The sequence below is a fragment of the Agaricus bisporus genome, assembly GCF_000300575.1.
Source record: "Agaricus bisporus var. bisporus H97 unplaced genomic scaffold AGABI2scaffold_13, whole genome shotgun sequence".
In the NCBI taxonomy this organism is placed as follows: domain Eukaryota; kingdom Fungi; phylum Basidiomycota; class Agaricomycetes; order Agaricales; family Agaricaceae; genus Agaricus; species Agaricus bisporus.
Window position 1 is genome coordinate 494,734 of NW_006267348.1, and position 16,496 is coordinate 511,229.

Sequence of the window (16,496 nt, forward strand, 5' to 3'; positions counted from 1 at the left end):
TCCCGGTATCAGAAATGACAATCCAAAATCCGCGTCAGATACATGTGGTAGGATACTTCACGAAATTTACGGCGTTCACTGGCCAGCATGAGAGTTCATAGCAGTTTATTTGCTCCACGTTTTGACTTTGCGATTGCAGTGGAGGAGGGCGCATTAGTAACAAGTGGTTGATTAATGAAGTGATCGGGGCTGGATACCAGCTCCACCTGCACAACCTAGCCTCGTTACTCTCCTTTCTCCACCTCATGAACGCAGCAGCCCGCTATCTGCTCCTCGTCCTGGGCTTTGTCGTAGGTTTCAGTCTCTATAATCTTAACAAAACTCAACTCTAATCTGTGTTCTAGATATCTATACACACTTTTCTTTCTTTTACACATGAATCATACAGTCGCGCCACTTCCATCTCACAGATACGAAACAACGTCTATGGACTAGACGACGACAACGACATCCCTCCACCCTTATCCACTGCCAACCAAACGTCCTCAGATTTACCCTTTGCTATTTCAGAACCCCTTGCATTAGACAGAAAAGCAAATGCCACTTTTGTCATCCTATGCCGAAACTCCGACCTCGATGGGACCATACGCAGCATTCGCGAGATCGAGGATAGGTTCAACGGGCGGCATGGATATCCTTATGTTCTCCTTAATGAAGTTCCCTTTACGGAAGAATTTCAAATGTCCGTGATTTCACCGCCCCAGCGCTAATATTCGCTAATGATGTGCGGCTGCAGGCGCATAACCGTGCTGACCAGCGCAAAAGTGGAATTTGGATTGATTCCTCGCGATCATTGGTACCAACCGGACTGGATAGATGAGGAACGTGCAACAACATCCAGAGATAAAATGGTGGCGTCTGGCATTATATATGGAGGTGCGCTGCATTTTCTCTTGCGCTCAGTTCAGTCTTTTGATTATAAACAATAGGCAGTGTATCGTACGTGTACCCAGCGTGTACCGCCAGCTCATAACCGACTTATTCCATGTGCTCCGCTAGATATCGTAACATGTGTCGTTTCAATTCCGGGGTTAGTAACAGCCGACTCCACTGTCGGATGAATTAATCATGCACGGTTGCCAGTTTTTCTATCAACATCCTCTGATGCAAAAATACCGATGGTATTGGCGAATTGAGTATGTCCTTTGTTTTTTCCGATTGACAATCTTTCGCTTACTGTCTACGTCTATAGACCGGACGTTCACTTCCATTGTGATGTCAATGTGGATCCATTTTTATTCATGGAAGACAATAACAAAACTTATTGTACGCGGCCATCCATTTTGCGGGGGTAAGAGTTAGGTTCTCATTCGACCATCTAGCGTTCACGATCACGATGTACGAGTTCGAAGCCACAATTCCGTCATTATGGGGACACGTTCACGGTACGTTTCAACTTTCTCGAAATTTCTTTCGCTTCTCATTTTGACATGGATTTGATATACAGATTTCATAAAAGAACATCCGCAATACATTGCTGAAGACAATGCCTTTGGATTCATGAACAAGGAAGGGGATACCTATAACCTTTGTCATTGTGAGTTAATTTGTATTTTATGTATTCCCGTCCCCATTCGACGATCTTTGAATTCATTGCATGTACTGACTTTGCTTGCAACACAGTTTGGTCAAATTTCGAAATTGCCGATATGGATTTCTGGAGAAGCGAAGCGTATAGTGCATTCTTCGACTATCTAGACTCCAAAGGTGGATTCTACTACGAGGTACGCGTTCTTCCTTCCTTGCTGTTTTGTCTAACATTTATGACACAGCGTTGGGGAGATGCACCCGTTCATTCTATCGGAGCCGCACTGTTCTTACCTCGATCGAAAATTCATTTCTGGGATGAAATCGGGTATGAACATAATCCGTATAAACATTGTCCAAAGTTGGGGAATAATTGGGAGAAGGGGAAATGCTCGTGTAATCCCAGTACAAGTTTTGGTTCGTCCCTTCCCCCCCTTTCCTTTTTTTCGAAAAAAAAAAAGAAAGCAGTTTGATTGAACCTGTTTTTTTATTATTCAGATCATGATGGATATTCGTGTATGAGTAAGTGGGATAGATTCATGGAAATTTAGTTGAGTTAGATGATGGGGTGTGTATGAGCGAGACAATGTTTTTCTTGTTTTCTTTCTTTGGAATTATCTATCCGAATAATCTGTAGCTTGCGCTTGTGTGGTTATGCGTATGTTTTTGCTACCAAACCAGATACTCACATAGAATATATAGTCTCCATAGGTGCTTATATCATATATGTAGCATTCTCGTTTATCTGTTCAGATTTAGAGGGAACAGCTTCAAGTAGTGATGTCCGCTACTCTTTGTCAAAAGTATTAGAAAGTGCAAACTGCCTTCTGTTAACCTTGTATCACGCGAGAACATTCATTTACAATTCAAAGACTTCGTCAGTATGTGAATCGTGGAAGTGGTCATTTGTACAATCCTCAAAAATCTGAGCATCAATAACCGGTGGTCGATGATCGATGATCCGGTATCTCGCCGATAAGCACCTCATATTCCCAATCAAGCCGTAAACGTAAAGTGGAAAGCTTCACTATGATCAACCTCCATCTCACCCTCATCCTCCCCCTTCTCGATCCGCATCTTCGCTTTGTGAGCCTTCCTCGCTCTTTTCGACTCTTTCTTCAAATTCTTCCTACTCAAAGGATTACCTTTCTCCATCCGCTCGACAACATGGCTATCTATCGGTGCATCATATTCAGGAACATCTTTATTTCTACGCAGTCGTTTTGGTTGTCGAGTGTATCGTGAGTATTCTGGTCGGTCATCGTTCTGCATAGTAATTTGACTTGGATTGATCGGTGCATTGATTTCGGAGGGGGATCGTGAACGTTTACGAGGATTACGTGAAGACTGTCCTTCACAATCCATTTCAATACCTTTTCTACGGAATGTCAATCAGAGGGTTAGGCATCGGCAGTTCGTAAGGAGTGTACTGACGTGTCATCGTCCATTGGGCCCTCCTCTGCATCAAAAAAGACATCTCCATCATCATCCGCATCCATGGGCATTTCACCATTTTCATTTCCGAATGCTCCAACGTCCGCGGCACCAAATAGACCTTCGAGTTGGAAAGGTTTGGCAAACTCTGTGACAATTTGCGCTTGACCGACATTTTCGGCACCGGGAGCTATTGTGGGGGCTTGACCAGTGGTCACGACTTCGAATGCACATCTTTCAAAAGTGGTTAATTGGGATATGATAATCTTGACTCACTGGTTGAGGGTATTAGCGACGGATGGATAGCGGGTGGCTCTGAGTAATATGGAATCTTTTGATGATTCCAATCATTCAACACTTGACGTGCCATGCCTACTAAATCCGGTGTCCCGCCCTAGAACACAAGTCAAAAACTTTGAAATTTAGGCTACGCCAGTTGATACGCGCCTTGAGAAGACGCCCATTTGTGAGAGCAAGCATGGTCAAAAACTCTAGTGTTGAGTTATATTCTGGAATTTTGTATGAAATACGGAGTGTTTCGGGTGGTGTCCGACCAACAATCTCCTCAACTGTGTGAGATCCCATTTAATTAACCTGAGATATAAACCAGTAAAATGAATTTCTTACCAACCGCGATTGGATCTTCGACATCCTCGACTTTGAGAACATTTCGTAAGAGAACGCTGCCTTTTTTGCTGCCTTTCCCGTCATCATAATTATCGTCATCGAAAACGACACCCGGAGAGTCTATGATTCGTAGACCTCGTTCGAGCTGAATTGACTGGAGTTCCCTGGTATGACCCGGCTGTGCGGCGACTGCACAGACCTTCATACGCTTGAGACTGTTTATGAGACTACTCTTTCCGACATTGGGATAGCCAACCACTCCGATAGTGGCGCTACCTGCTTTTGGTTTGTATGCTTTCAGAAGCTTTCGAAGTGCGGGTGCAGTAGACGAGGAGATGTTAATCCTCTGGTGTTGAGATGCGGAAGGTGATAAGAATGGGAGTGTAGGCGTTGAGTGACGGAGGTACTTTAACCAAGCTTGTGCATTGGCCTTGGGTACAAGATCTAGGGGAATATAAGTGGTATTCTGGAAAGCGAGAGGAACATGCGCACCGACTTTGTTGAGAACGAAGACTAGCTTTTTCCCTTCTGCCTCACGTCTTCGTACCTCTTCTTCAACGATTCTGCTCCTGCATCCTTCTGGGTCTCGAGCGTCCAGAACCAATATGATGATATCACTTTCATCAATCACTTTATGAAGAGATTTGAGATAGTATTTTCTGAGTTGTTCTTTCGTCTTCGCAGCACTACCAAAGGATGATGATGAGGGATCTTCGAAAACATGGCGCGCTTCCTCTGCTGCAGCCTTTTCTGCTAGGGTAGAAAGGGTCGGCTCAGACGCCATTGTGGCATCTGGATCACGATTCAGCACTGGAGAATGCTGGTAGTATGTCAATCGCGAAGAAAAAATAAGAGAAAGAAGAAAAGGGTGCCCACAGATGATCTTAATTCATGACGAACTTTGGCTTTGAGGACCGGGAGTTTGGGCACGCCAGGATCCTTTTTGAGTTCTGGTCAAATTTTAGAAGATTATTCCACTTAAAACTTGCATGGTGCTTCACTTGATTTGTGAGGAACTGACTTTGTAGTCTCTGAACATGATATTAGAAATAGAAAAGTGAACCTCGAATACCAAACCTACTGGATCTTCCCATATTTTTTTTCGACGATCACGATTGAGAGGTGCAGGAACACATGTCACATCACACTTTTTTCGAACGTGACTTCCATGTCACATCAATGTCGCTTGCTTCTCTGGTTCTTCTCGCTGCGGCCCGCGCTGTGGGCAACGCGGTAATTGTACGACGAAGCCAGCCGCTGAATCTTCTCTCGGAGCTTTTACCTGTTTATTTCCCCGTCATCTGACTTAGATACCTGGCACGACATCAGCAATCATTTAACCCTTTGTGGGGTTCGGATACATATCGGCTGAAGATTCTAAAGTCGCAGTCCTTGACATCTGTGAAATAAAGATTCAACAATCAAAGTCGTCATTCTCGAGTCGGCCCGCTTGCCACTCACCACTTCAACGGGCCGCGCGGCGCGAAAGTCTTGTGCACGACAGCCTCCAGAAGGTGGGGAAGAGTAAAAGATAGCTGCGAGACTCACAAGCAACATCATATGATTTAAGCATTTTTCCGCCACGACATTGAGTGCAGAAATGGATGCTGTTGATGTGTACAGTTCTTCTTGGACAATATATTCGGCAACAAGGCAACGGAACTCTATATAAGCTTGTTAACAATAGTCGTTCAAATCCCAATTCCAACTTCAAAATGCTCAAAATAGCGCTTCTTGCTTTATCCTTGGTCGCTGCACAATCAGTCATCGCTGTGGTCCCCACCGCGGTGCCCACTGTGGCCCCAAGAGCCCCAGCTGCCTTCACAACCAGGCTTCCTGCTTCATCTGTAGGTCACCTGCAGTTAAGGGGTTGTGGAATGCCAACTGAAATTACATAACAGGGTTCTGTTTCGCTCCCTACTGCTAGCGTGATCTCTGGCTCTTTCGACGGTCGCATGGTCAAATATGACCGTCGAGGTAGCAGTAAGTCCTTCCGGACTCTGTTTGAGATTCAAAAGGTCAATTTCATATTCAATTACACTAGGTGGCGCATGTCAAGAGCAAGATGAGACTGGTGAAGCGGATGCAGTCTTCATATTGCAGTCGGGAGCGTCCATTTCTAATGTTATCATCGGTAAAGATCAAGCTGAGGGTAAGCTACCGTCAATTGGTTTGGAGAAACCTTTGAATTGACTGTTCAGGTATCCATTGCCGTGGCCCTTGCACTGTTACCAACGTTTGGTGGGAGGATGTCTGCGAAGGTAAATTCCACCGCCTTGTGTATTTGCAGTCGTGATTAACACGTTATTCTATAGACGCCATTACTGTAAGATCATTTATTGGTGGTGGACATTTATCTTCGTCGTCTCAATATTTTTTGAGTAGCTTAAGCAAACCGGCTCTGGCGATGTCTCTATAATCAATGGTGGAGGTGCTTTCCATGCCGAGGATAAGATAGGTGAAGAGTCTAATCCAATATGCGTTATGGTCAGAAATTAAACTTGTTTCTAGTTCAACACAACGGCCGAGGTACCGTCAGAATCAGTAACTTCTTCGCTTCCGACTTCGGTTAGTTACATCACTTTTCATTTTCATTGCCTGCTTCAATATTACTCCAACAGGCAAACTCTACCGTTCTTGCGGAAATTGTGACCAATCTAACGAACGTCATGTCCAAGTTACCAATGTAAATTCAGTCTCTATGCAGCTTGTAGTAACAATCCTGACTTATGATAATCACCCGCAGGTTTGCTTACACGACGGTAGCGAAGGTGTTGGTATCAACTCTAATTTCGGTGACACTGCGACACTTTCAGGTATCAGCACCGATAGTCACCCTAGTGATTCCAGCGTTTGTTGTACCTATGAGGGTGTTTCACCTGGGAATGAACCTGACAAGATCGGATGGTACGACCTTATTTGCTCATGTGGATATTTGACCTGTATTGACGGTTATTCGTGATTTGCAGTGGCGACGGCTTTAGCGCTTGCAACTACAATCAAGATTCTATTGGATCTTGCTAAACAAATCAAAAAATCAATGTTGGATGGGAAATTTCGAAGACTGGAATTGTTCTAGGTTTAAAAAAATATGATTTATCCTTCTCGAAAAGTCATAAAGAGCCTTTGCGGCTTGAACTTGCGCAATTGAGAAATTTGAATCATATGCCACCCAATGATAAAGTTGTCACATTTTATTAATAAGGCGGAACACTATGTTGAGTGGCAGCCGTTTGAGTTACACTCGTTTGATTTTGAATGTAAACGTCTCTTTTCCTCGGGCGCTCCCAAGGCGTCTCCCTTTAGTAGGCCGGCATTAACCAATCTTTCTGTGTACTCCACAATCCTGGTGCGACCCAGTGATGTGCCGGTCATGAACCTAATGAGAGGTCACGACTCAAAGTCATGACCGGGTCGCGACCGGGTCATGACCCGGGGATTCCCGATGACCGCAAGCTAAAGGTCGTGAACCTCATAATTGGCCCTAATTGGCCTCTTGTAGTTAGATAAATATAGATTTGTTGCTATTACTCCGATAACGAGATCAGTGACCGAGATGCCAGCGGGGCAGGTTCACAAGTTACTAGTTACTGAGGCTCGTATACGGCTCGATGTTATTGTTTGGTTTTGGGAACAGAGCATAGAAAGATATGTTCGGTGAGAGTGTTAAACAGACATGTGGAGCAGGCAGAACTCCATAATCCGTTGGATTTGGAAGCGGAAGGTGATCCAGACTCTGAGATGGAGGCAGATGACATTCCATTTGACGAACAGACTGAGTAGATTCTTTTACGCCAGTGAGATATCTACAGCTCATTATTATTTGTAGCTGTTTACGCTAGTGATCTACTGATGATAAATTTCGGGAACCGGTCATGACCTCTTGAACGGGTCGTGAACCGTTCATGACCTGTACCTGAGGGTTCATGACCCGGTCACGAACGGCACATCACTGGTGCGACCTCATACCTCAAATGTCGCCCTTCAACTTCTAGGTGATGTTGGTACAACCTAGTGTGGAGCCTAGAAGTTCAATCTGGAGTTTGAACCCAACTCGAGGGGCGCGGCGACTCCTCAGATCCAGAGGGCCCCCATTGTATTATAAATAGAACGAGAAATAGGAAAATATGCGCATTATATGGTTCTTCGGAAACCTACCAGGCAAAACTAGTTACGCTTTTGGTAGTGTACTGTGAATTTAGGATGAAGGCATTATTGTAGAATGAAATGCAGACGCGGGAGGATTTTTAGGGAAAGGTCTACCAATTTGTGCTAATGTAAGGATTTTAGCAAGCTACGTCGCTTATGCGAAATAATGACATCATTCTATTCTCTCCACCGTGGCGCGCCTATAAAACAAGTTTCAAAGTTGGTTCTGCATCTCATCGACATGCAACTAGCAGCCAACAAAGTACAAGACGTTAGTCCACTTCTACTACGCGTTCCAACATTTTCTATACTCATATATCAAACTTAGTATCTTGGTCCAGCAAAAGTTCCTATCAAAGCTGAATACGCCCACCGTCCGGGCGATAAGACCATGCGTGCACTAGCATGGTTCGGTAATGAAGATGTACGGATGATTGACGCTCCCATTCCTGATATCACAGAACCGGAGGACGTCATTATTAGAGTTACTGGAACGACTATATGCGGTTCCGACTTGCATTTGTATGTCATTTTCGATATATGCTACTTACCAAGCGTTGATTAAGTGGTGTGCGGAATAGGTACCATGGAGAGATCATGACGATGCAGGAGGGCGATATTTTGGGTCATGAGGTATGAGTCCTGAATTTTGCCATACTATGTTCCTATCTTATTTATCGCCTCTTTAAGTTCATGGGAATCGTTGAAGAAGTAGGTCCAGGGGTGAAAAATATAAGTGCCGGACAACGCGTGGTTGCATCTTTCCAAATCGCATGTGGGGACTGCCGATATTGCAAGGAAAAGTTGTCTTCATTCTGCGATAACAGCAATAGTTCTTCGTATGTTTATTGGATTATACCCGTGTGACCGACGCAATAACAGATACACCGTAGATTGCAAGAGAAGTTGTATGGCACTCGCGATGCGGGTTTCTTCGGATATTCTCATTTTACGGGAGGATTTCCAGGTGGACAGGCCGAGTATGTTCGGGTGCCGAAAGGAAACGTTAATTTGCTTCCTATTCCGGAAGAGATCCCAGATGAGAAAGCCCTGTTTTTCTCGGACATTTTGCCCACAAGTTACCACTGTGTTGTTGACACCGGAGTTACACCTGGCGATATTGTTGCAATTTGGGTGAGATCAATAAAGCTTTATTTGACTAGATTGTTGACGCGTACTCAATAGGGCTTGGGTCCTGTGGGCATGTATGCAGCCCAGTGGGCGCAGCTTAAAGGAGCTTCGCGCATTATCGGAATTGATGCGGTGCCAGAGCGATTGAATTTTGCGTCAAGCAAGTTAAGGATCGAAACGATCAACTTCAAAGAGGATAAGGATATTCCTAAACGAATCCATGAACTAGTTCCTGGTGGGGTTGACGTGGCGCTCGACTGCGGTAGGTATATCTCAACTTGACGACTGCATAACAGTTGAATAGTGGGTTAGGAACCTTCCATGAGCCAAAGACCTGGATGCACAAGATTCAAAAGACGTTGATGCTGGAGACAGACGTTCCGGAAATCTTGAATGAGATGCTTGTCTCCGTACGCAAAATGGGTCGTTGCGGAATGACAGCCGCATATGCAGGACTTGCCAACGGTGTAAATGTGGGAGCATTGATGGAGAAAGGCATCCGGTAAGCCAAGCTCTATTATATATCGCTTTTAACCGCAACCTGAGCGTTTGGACAGATTGATTGGGAATGGACAAGCTCCGGTCCACAAGTACTGGAAAGAAATCATGAACGACTATATTTTGACGAACAAGTTTGATCCGACTATGTGAGTAAGCCTTAATTTTACACCAGGCAGGAGTTGACAGATTGCAGGATTGTGTCGCATCGTGTTCCCTTGGAGGATATGCCGGACCTCTACCGCGTTTTCGACGAACGGAAGTCTGGTGTATTGAAAGTATTTGTTGAGACGCAGTTTTCGTCTCCTCCCAGTGAGGGTTGTCCGAAAACAACAAGAGTAAGCGAATGGAGCTGAGCGAGTGCGATTGTGTACACAGAAAACATACGTAGTACTTTCCATGTTTGGTAATAAAGTCATGTGCAGAATGTGACAAACGCGTGACATAACGCAACACGTTACGTGTTCTCATTAATCACAACAACCGACAACAATGGCTCCAACACGCAGACAAGCCTCGCAGTCCCAAAGACCAGCAAATGGACGATCGCAGCGTGATGGGCCAGCACGTTCGCAGGCGACCCGACGAGCACGGGTAGAGTCGGATGATGAAGTCGACGAAAATGAGATGGATGTCGACGCAGAACATTCAGAAGCTGAGAATGCAGAAGGTGAAGGTGGGGCAGCTGTAAGCCACTATTCCAAAGATCTTTTTCTTGCTGTATTCACCCTTTCCAGGATATCCGACTAAAGGCTGCGGATCTGGTTCGACTAGCCCTATTTCACGAAGCACGGCGGATGCCATTGAGACGCGAAGATATCAATAAAAAAGGTTCATTGCTTCCCAATTCCTGAGTCATCTTATTCTGAAAGCGTCGCGTCATAAAGTCCTACCAAATTCGACGAGGATTTTCAAAGCAGTCTTTGATCGGGCTCAGTCGATACTCCATGAGACGTTCGGTCTTCAACTCCAGGAGCTACCATCGAAAGCTGGTTTGGATCAGGAAGCTGCAGCAGCGTCGGCAGAAAAAAAAGGAAAGAAGTCAACTTCAGGTACGCAGGATCCCCAGGGTGAAGACGAGCTGGAAGAAGCTAGAAAGGCTACTATGGGAAAGAGACGAGGTCTGCCTAACCGTCGGTCGCATTATTGACCACCTATCTGACTCGAACTGTTATTTTTTTTTTCATAGCTACTGCTGTCGGATCAAAGACATACATTTTACGTTCCATCCTGGACGCTAGACTCATTGAGATAGCTAACAAAACGGATGCTAGTATCGTGGAAGAGGAAGCTCTCCTTAACTTTGCTACTGGTGATCTCTTTGGTGGCGATGGCAACTCTGGAGCTGGCGCTGCTATATTTTTGGATGATGACGATGAATGGGATGATGGCGCAGAATTGCATCCTCGGACCTATGGTTCGATTTTTTCTTGGGGCCAAAACGACCAGCTTGGGGCTTTGGGTGTTCTGTATGTTATACTCGCGCTCATATTGGTCAATGGAAAGGTCGTACAAGAGCGTAAGCTTTACTTTATTTTATCAATGAAATGGAGAATTGAAGTTTATTTTGTAGGAGCGCTGCGCGGTCAATTGAAAGAACTCGGTCTCCCATCCACCGCTGGTCGCTCACCCATACTATTCACAACTATAGCTACACATCGCGCCATGAAAGTCGACGATTATCTTTCTCTACTTCTTCGTCAGGGTTATCTCGACCGGCAAATTGTTGGCGAAGTTTCCGGCGCGGGCCGTAAACGGGCGAGAGGAAAAGTCGGAGGTGACGCTCATAATGATATGGGTATGCAAGCTGGTGACATGTATGAGTGGCGGTGGGGCGCACGAGCGTTTTGTGAGGTGGGTGAGACGGACATTGCGAAATTTGTTGCGGAATTTATGGTTAATTATAATACGGGTGGAAAAGCTGGGGATGAGGAAGAGGATGATGAAGGGACTGAAGGAAGGAAGAAAACAAAGGTGGAGAAAATGTATATGGGCGTACGTAAAGCTGCTGGAGGAAGTTTGGCTGCGATAAGGGACTGGAACAACTAATGAATCTAGGGAGATGCAGCAGGTTTTTCTTTCTCTTGGTGATGGGCCAATCAATGAGGTCCACTCCACATCGCTTTGATATACTGGGTCCCATGTCATACTTCGAAGAACAACAACATCTTTAGCTATCTTTTCATGTGTGGAAGTCTGGTGAAGGTATCTTCCCCGGACGGAGGTTCGATATCAAACGCGACTCAGTGGTTAATACCACCGCTACCAAGCATTACCCTCCAATGAACAGAACTAAAGATAAGTTGGATACGGCATAATAATACAAGTCCCGAGCCTATTCTTATAATTCCAACACAAAACCTTGTTTCTACCACAACCCAAGATATAGGGTCGTTCCTTCGTAACATTCGCCGGTTTGTTGAAAAAGTTGATAAGCGGGTTGGAGGTTTGTCGCATTACTTTGTCTCGAAGCGCCGCCGGAATCTATGAATGATCAATGCGTCAGTGGATGGAGACATAAGAATTTTCACCTAGACCTACGTTTGTTCGTAATTTCATGGGCGATAAAGACTGCTCCCCGAAGATGGGAACGGGAAACCATGGATCCTTCCACAAAAATGGAATCATATCGAACCGAAACTTCGAAAGGTGAGTAGCCGTTGAGGTATCCAAAGGGCTAAAAAGTTGGCAAAGACGAAAAAATGCCTCAAGTAGACAGTGATAGACCCAGAATCCACTGGCCTCTGGGTTGGGCCAAGTCACGTCGATTATCAGATTAGTTTCTAAAAAAACTAGTCAGAACATATATCTGTACTCGTCAATTGCTACGTACCCGTACTATGAGAATGGACACTATTTAATCGATTTAGTAGTCCATTTCGAAGGGGCTGGAGGCTCGAGTAAATGCAAAATTCTTTGGATCGCGTCGGATTTCGGATGAATTCGCCAAATGATGCATGATAGAACCTGATATGTAAGTCGGGTGTAATCTCCAATACAGATTGCAGTGAGCTGCAAGCGTTCCTCAGCTGCAATTCAGAAAGGCCAAGAATGTTGGCAACGGCGGGAATAACTTGAACTTGACATTGAGGGAGATTCAAACTGTGAAGCAATAGGATCTGGAGGACAGTGGGGAGAACTTTTGGGAAAACACGGCGCATGATGAGAGTGTAAAACATATCCAGTTCTGTTAATGGATGGTCAGACTCGGAGGTATTGGAGGGAACAGGGGCTGCAAGGGAAAGAACGGTGTCGAGTTGGTCGATAGGTCCCGAAGAGTTGGGTTCAATGATAAAGCGACAAACAGTTACTGCATAGATCCAGAGGCCAGCAGAAAGGTTGACAAGAGTTGTCAAATCTTTTTCAGAAGGCCATGACGATTGAAGGTTATGCGTCTCTTGCACCGTTTTGAGCTCGTCCGAAAGATAAAGTAGTATTTCGTGATCAATCTCACGAGACACGGGGAGTTCGAGATGGCGGGATACCGAATCGGTGAGCTTTTTGGTGAAGAGAGTCGAGAGATGTCGTTCAGGGCGACTGAGAAAAATCCAGCGGAAGGGTGTTGTACGCTCTCGAATGGAAGTCGCAACGATTTCAACGATATCGCATTGTGCTTGCATCCCCTCGCACTCGTCAAGACCATCTATAATTATGACCCATCCGTCAAGACGAGCTCTCTCCTTTTCTCCGAGCTCCTGCAAAGGTTTAATCAAGAGTTCCCGAAACTGCTCGGTAATCGATTTGTCGACCAGAGTTGGATCCTTTCGGATTCTATAGTCCACTATACTGCTGAACGTGTCGCATTTGATGGCAATTTGGTATGTAATGGAGGTGAAGAGGCAACGGGAATCTTGGTCTTCAGAAGACTGAGAAAGGAAGACAGCTGCCCCTAGGTTACCCTGAAGATTCATGGCTTCAGCAGACGATTGCGCCACAGCTGATTTTCCAACTCCAGCCCGACCATACACCCAAAGAATGGGATCACTGTAATCTGAGGCGCCGTTGCCCCAGTCGATTATTGTCTTTATAAGAGCTTCGCGTGTTCCAGTGTGACACCGGGGTGGAGGATAACGAGCCGACGAATCATGAAATGCATCTGGCATGGATTTCTGCAGAAGCATTTGAATTCCTTGTACGAAAAATCTCAACTATCGTCGTCGCGCTCATCATGAACTCGGCAATATCCTTACCGGATCCTGGTACAAAGGCAATAACATTGTTGTTGATCGTATGATTGGTCGTGTGAACGTGAGAATATACGAACTGAGGGTTGTTCAAAATGAAATCATGAGCCTCCTGGAAAGCACCAGGGGACATCATGATCGGATGGAAAGCGAGAGGCTCGTAGCTTCGTAAACGCAGAATCCAACCTCATCGTTTCAATGCTCATGAGGTTTCCACGTTGGGTCGGGATGTTCCATCGAAGTCTGATGCACTATTCAGTGTAAAACATACAATGTCATCGTTATCCCAATATCGCCGAGAACCGCAGTTCCCTGAAGGCTTCCGTCCACTTTTCCTCCACGCGTTGGCGATGAACAGTTCAGATCCCCGGACCAATCTGAAACTTCCATATTTCAGCGTTTGGAATACCAGAGGTAGACGTCTTATCTACCAGAGCAACCATTCTTTGACGCGTTGTAAATGCTACTTATTTGTTGAGTTTGGGTTCCTTGAATAAGAGCATAACATTTAAACTGTCAAGTCGGCATCCCGGCCTACTGGATGTCAAGTGATTAATATTTGTCACCTGACTGTCACATAATAGCAGAATGCCGTTGCAGCCGAAAATTCTAATGAATACAGAAAGAAAATGTAGACATGAAACTGGTTGTACACCAGCTTGTAGGTCTTTGTAGGTACAGCTACGAATTTTATTAGACGAAATAAAAATCAGTTCCAATATATAACGCTGGAAATAGATGAGGGCTGCAGACTGCAAGCCGTGAGCGTTTTTATGTTGCAATCAAATACTACAGCATCTATCGCTACAGCACAGCACCAATGAAGTGATGTCTCGAAAGGCGTAAATATCCACAGTAAATTCAAAGTTTAAACAAAGGAGAATTGCATGAGGGCAACGCTGCCGCAGTCTTTCCCCGTCGGATCCAAAAGCCTCACAGCCCTCCATCCACTGGCAGGAATTTCTGCTGCTTCCTGGACAGCACGCCGAATATCAGCTACACGGGCGCAAAATATTGCCAGAGTATCATCTGTTCCAAATTCCTTCTCACAAACAGTAATCCTGAAGGGATGAATTCACGCGTCAAGATATCGCGTAGCTACCAGATGGATTACAACTCACCTAAGGAATGTCAATTCTTCCCATTTTTGCCATATTTCCCACTCAAACTCAGCATTGATCAATGCTTCCTTAGGTTCTTTCTTCTTCCACGGCAAGTTGTTCCATGCGTTGTCTATCGGACCAGTGTTAGTAGTCGGGTACGCGAAATTTAAATCGCCCGTCAGCGGTTGGACACGTTGAGCTTCTGATTCATATTTGACCTCATTGAAGGTTTGCACAGCAGGAAGGTTAGAGGAAGATTGGGAAAGAGAAGATCGAGCGGGTAGAAGAAGCTGTGCTTTAACATACGCATCGTAAGCCTTCGAATCGGCCGTACGCTTTCTATCAGAGGGCGGCGGACCTGAATCACAAACGTATAGATGTTTTATACTTGAGAAAAGAGGAAATACCCACAATTGCAGATTCCAACAATCTTCCCTTTAATCTTCATTCGCCGCTCACTTGCGTCATCGTCCCCACGCGGTGTTCTCATCCATTCAGGTTTCGTAACCCAACCAGGTGTACCAACAAACATAGCCTCGTTAATTTGCATGCCCAGATCGTATGTTTGCCAATTAAGTGCCACAACGTGTGACCCTGAACCCCAAAATACATGCGGATGGAGATTTGAGGAAGTGAAACGCAGACCCTTGGGATATATTCGTCTCATATGGGCTTGCGCATGAACGATGAGTGCGTCCAATATCGTATTTGATGAGGTAAGGAGGGAAAGCAAAGACGATTCAGAGATATTGAGAAGTATGTTCGGAGGGTCAGGGATTACTGATCAAGAAAAATGAGATGACGTTTCGCAACATCGACAAGGAACTGGATACACACGCCGGGAGAACCAATTCTTGGACGGCTTCATGCTGCGGAAATAATAGCCCACTTCTGCGAGCTCTGGACTGATACGGAGTTGAGGAGGTATACGAGACCTTTTGATTGACTGTTTATCGGAAGTTTGTTCATCCTCGAGATCAGACTCCGAATCTGAAGACGAAGAAGAGGATTCTTCATCTACATTAACCATTAGCAGTGGATAATGTTCAACCTGTATGACGGACATCAGTCCGAGGGACTGATCCTGAACGAGTCATACATGCCATCACAAGTATCTTTCCAAAAACCATTTCAGGGGGCAATCTCTTGGGAATACCCTCCAGCTCGCGGTCCACAAATTTGCTACCCCAAGCATCACGCATGATCCTGACCAATTCCGCTTGGTTTTGTTCTCCATATACATGACATTCAAGTGAGACAAGTACGGGCCATGAATCTGGTTGAACTGAGGATCCGATAGCGATACAGGCATCCGAGAAAGGTATGGATTGTGAGAATGTATAACCATGGGTGACGATTGGACCGTTCTTGGATGGCCAGACATCGATCTCTAAATTAAAGGTAACAACCCTTCATATCAGCAATAAAGCCAGGCTAGGAACGAAAGACCATACCAACGCAACGTGCTCCTCGGCTTAAGACATTTATATATGATTGTGATGAACAGCGACCAAGGACTTGTTTAGAGAGCAGGTAGGTGTTGTGGGACGATCTAGATCTAAAGTCAACTACTTTCACGGCAACACGAATGGGCTCCGACCAAACGCACGAAATAAAATAGTCAACCATTGGTAAATCGCCTTTGACCGTAGGAGGCCTGATTGCAGGTCTCATCAAAAGACTGGCAACTTCATCGCTCAAGACATTCTCTATGAAAGTCTGGACATGTTGGCTTAATCTGGGAATAGAAGCGGAGGGTTGGAAGTTATGAGATGTATGAAATACGAGCGCATCCGCTAATTGCTGTTGAGAGGGTTGGTCCATGTCGCAGCGGTGTCGCTAT

At 45.2% G+C, this 16,496-nt stretch overlaps 7 protein-coding genes across 7 annotated transcripts; 4 read left to right on the plus strand and 3 right to left on the minus strand.

Annotated features, from left to right (window-relative positions):
- Positions 1–212: 212 nt before the first annotated feature.
- AGABI2DRAFT_211452 (hypothetical protein) lies at positions 213–2,078 on the plus strand (the record flags this gene model as incomplete). Its single annotated transcript, XM_006456411.1, has 12 exons — positions 213–290; positions 345–682; positions 737–876; positions 930–939; positions 1,000–1,030; positions 1,084–1,136; positions 1,193–1,266; positions 1,323–1,385; positions 1,448–1,537; positions 1,624–1,724; positions 1,773–1,944; positions 2,026–2,078. Exons 1-12 carry the CDS (start codon positions 246–248, stop codon positions 2,076–2,078), a joined length of 1,170 nt encoding a protein of 389 aa, XP_006456474.1. The 5' UTR covers positions 213–245.
- Positions 2,079–2,500: 422 nt separating this feature from the next.
- On the minus strand, positions 2,501–4,695 carry AGABI2DRAFT_188406 (hypothetical protein). The gene is made up of 9 exons (XM_006456412.1): positions 4,670–4,695; positions 4,590–4,619; positions 4,465–4,538; positions 4,081–4,408; positions 3,589–4,032; positions 3,409–3,530; positions 3,238–3,355; positions 2,962–3,181; positions 2,501–2,905 (listed from the first exon to the last, which is right to left on the minus strand). The coding sequence occupies exons 1-9, from the start codon at positions 4,680–4,682 to the stop codon at positions 2,524–2,526; spliced, it is 1,731 nt and encodes a 576-aa protein (XP_006456475.1). The 5' UTR covers positions 4,683–4,695; the 3' UTR covers positions 2,501–2,523.
- Positions 4,696–5,300: 605 nt separating this feature from the next.
- AGABI2DRAFT_195581 (hypothetical protein) lies at positions 5,301–6,701 on the plus strand. Its single transcript, XM_006456413.1, has 10 exons — positions 5,301–5,435; positions 5,490–5,571; positions 5,633–5,740; positions 5,790–5,849; positions 5,904–5,914; positions 5,974–6,046; positions 6,100–6,156; positions 6,210–6,274; positions 6,335–6,495; positions 6,558–6,701. The coding sequence occupies exons 1-10, from the start codon at positions 5,304–5,306 to the stop codon at positions 6,610–6,612; spliced, it is 804 nt and encodes a 267-aa protein (XP_006456476.1). The 5' UTR covers positions 5,301–5,303; the 3' UTR covers positions 6,613–6,701.
- Positions 6,702–7,944: 1,243 nt separating this feature from the next.
- Positions 7,945–9,799, plus strand: AGABI2DRAFT_211459 (hypothetical protein). Its single transcript, XM_006456414.1, has 9 exons — positions 7,945–8,008; positions 8,066–8,259; positions 8,319–8,370; positions 8,428–8,576; positions 8,631–8,871; positions 8,923–9,130; positions 9,181–9,370; positions 9,426–9,515; positions 9,563–9,799. Exons 1-9 carry the CDS (start codon positions 7,979–7,981, stop codon positions 9,720–9,722), a joined length of 1,314 nt encoding a protein of 437 aa, XP_006456477.1. The 5' UTR covers positions 7,945–7,978; the 3' UTR covers positions 9,723–9,799.
- Positions 9,800–9,858: 59 nt separating this feature from the next.
- On the plus strand, positions 9,859–11,415 carry AGABI2DRAFT_122375 (hypothetical protein; the record flags this gene model as incomplete). The annotated part of the gene is made up of 5 exons (XM_006456415.1): positions 9,859–10,053; positions 10,104–10,197; positions 10,254–10,487; positions 10,556–10,885; positions 10,940–11,415. 5 exons carry the CDS (start codon positions 9,859–9,861, stop codon positions 11,413–11,415), a joined length of 1,329 nt encoding a protein of 442 aa, XP_006456478.1.
- A 319-nt stretch (positions 11,416–11,734) lies between these two features.
- On the minus strand, positions 11,735–13,683 carry AGABI2DRAFT_122376 (hypothetical protein; the record flags this gene model as incomplete). The annotated part of the gene is made up of 5 exons (XM_006456416.1): positions 11,735–11,850; positions 11,908–12,043; positions 12,094–12,149; positions 12,200–13,495; positions 13,557–13,683. The coding sequence occupies 5 exons, from the start codon at positions 13,681–13,683 to the stop codon at positions 11,735–11,737; spliced, it is 1,731 nt and encodes a 576-aa protein (XP_006456479.1).
- Positions 13,684–14,418: 735 nt separating this feature from the next.
- Positions 14,419–16,477, minus strand: AGABI2DRAFT_122377 (hypothetical protein; the record flags this gene model as incomplete). The annotated part of the gene is made up of 7 exons (XM_006456417.1): positions 14,419–14,611; positions 14,672–15,011; positions 15,065–15,433; positions 15,491–15,704; positions 15,763–16,043; positions 16,108–16,205; positions 16,263–16,477. The coding sequence occupies 7 exons, from the start codon at positions 16,475–16,477 to the stop codon at positions 14,419–14,421; spliced, it is 1,710 nt and encodes a 569-aa protein (XP_006456480.1).
- Positions 16,478–16,496: the final 19 nt, after the last annotated feature.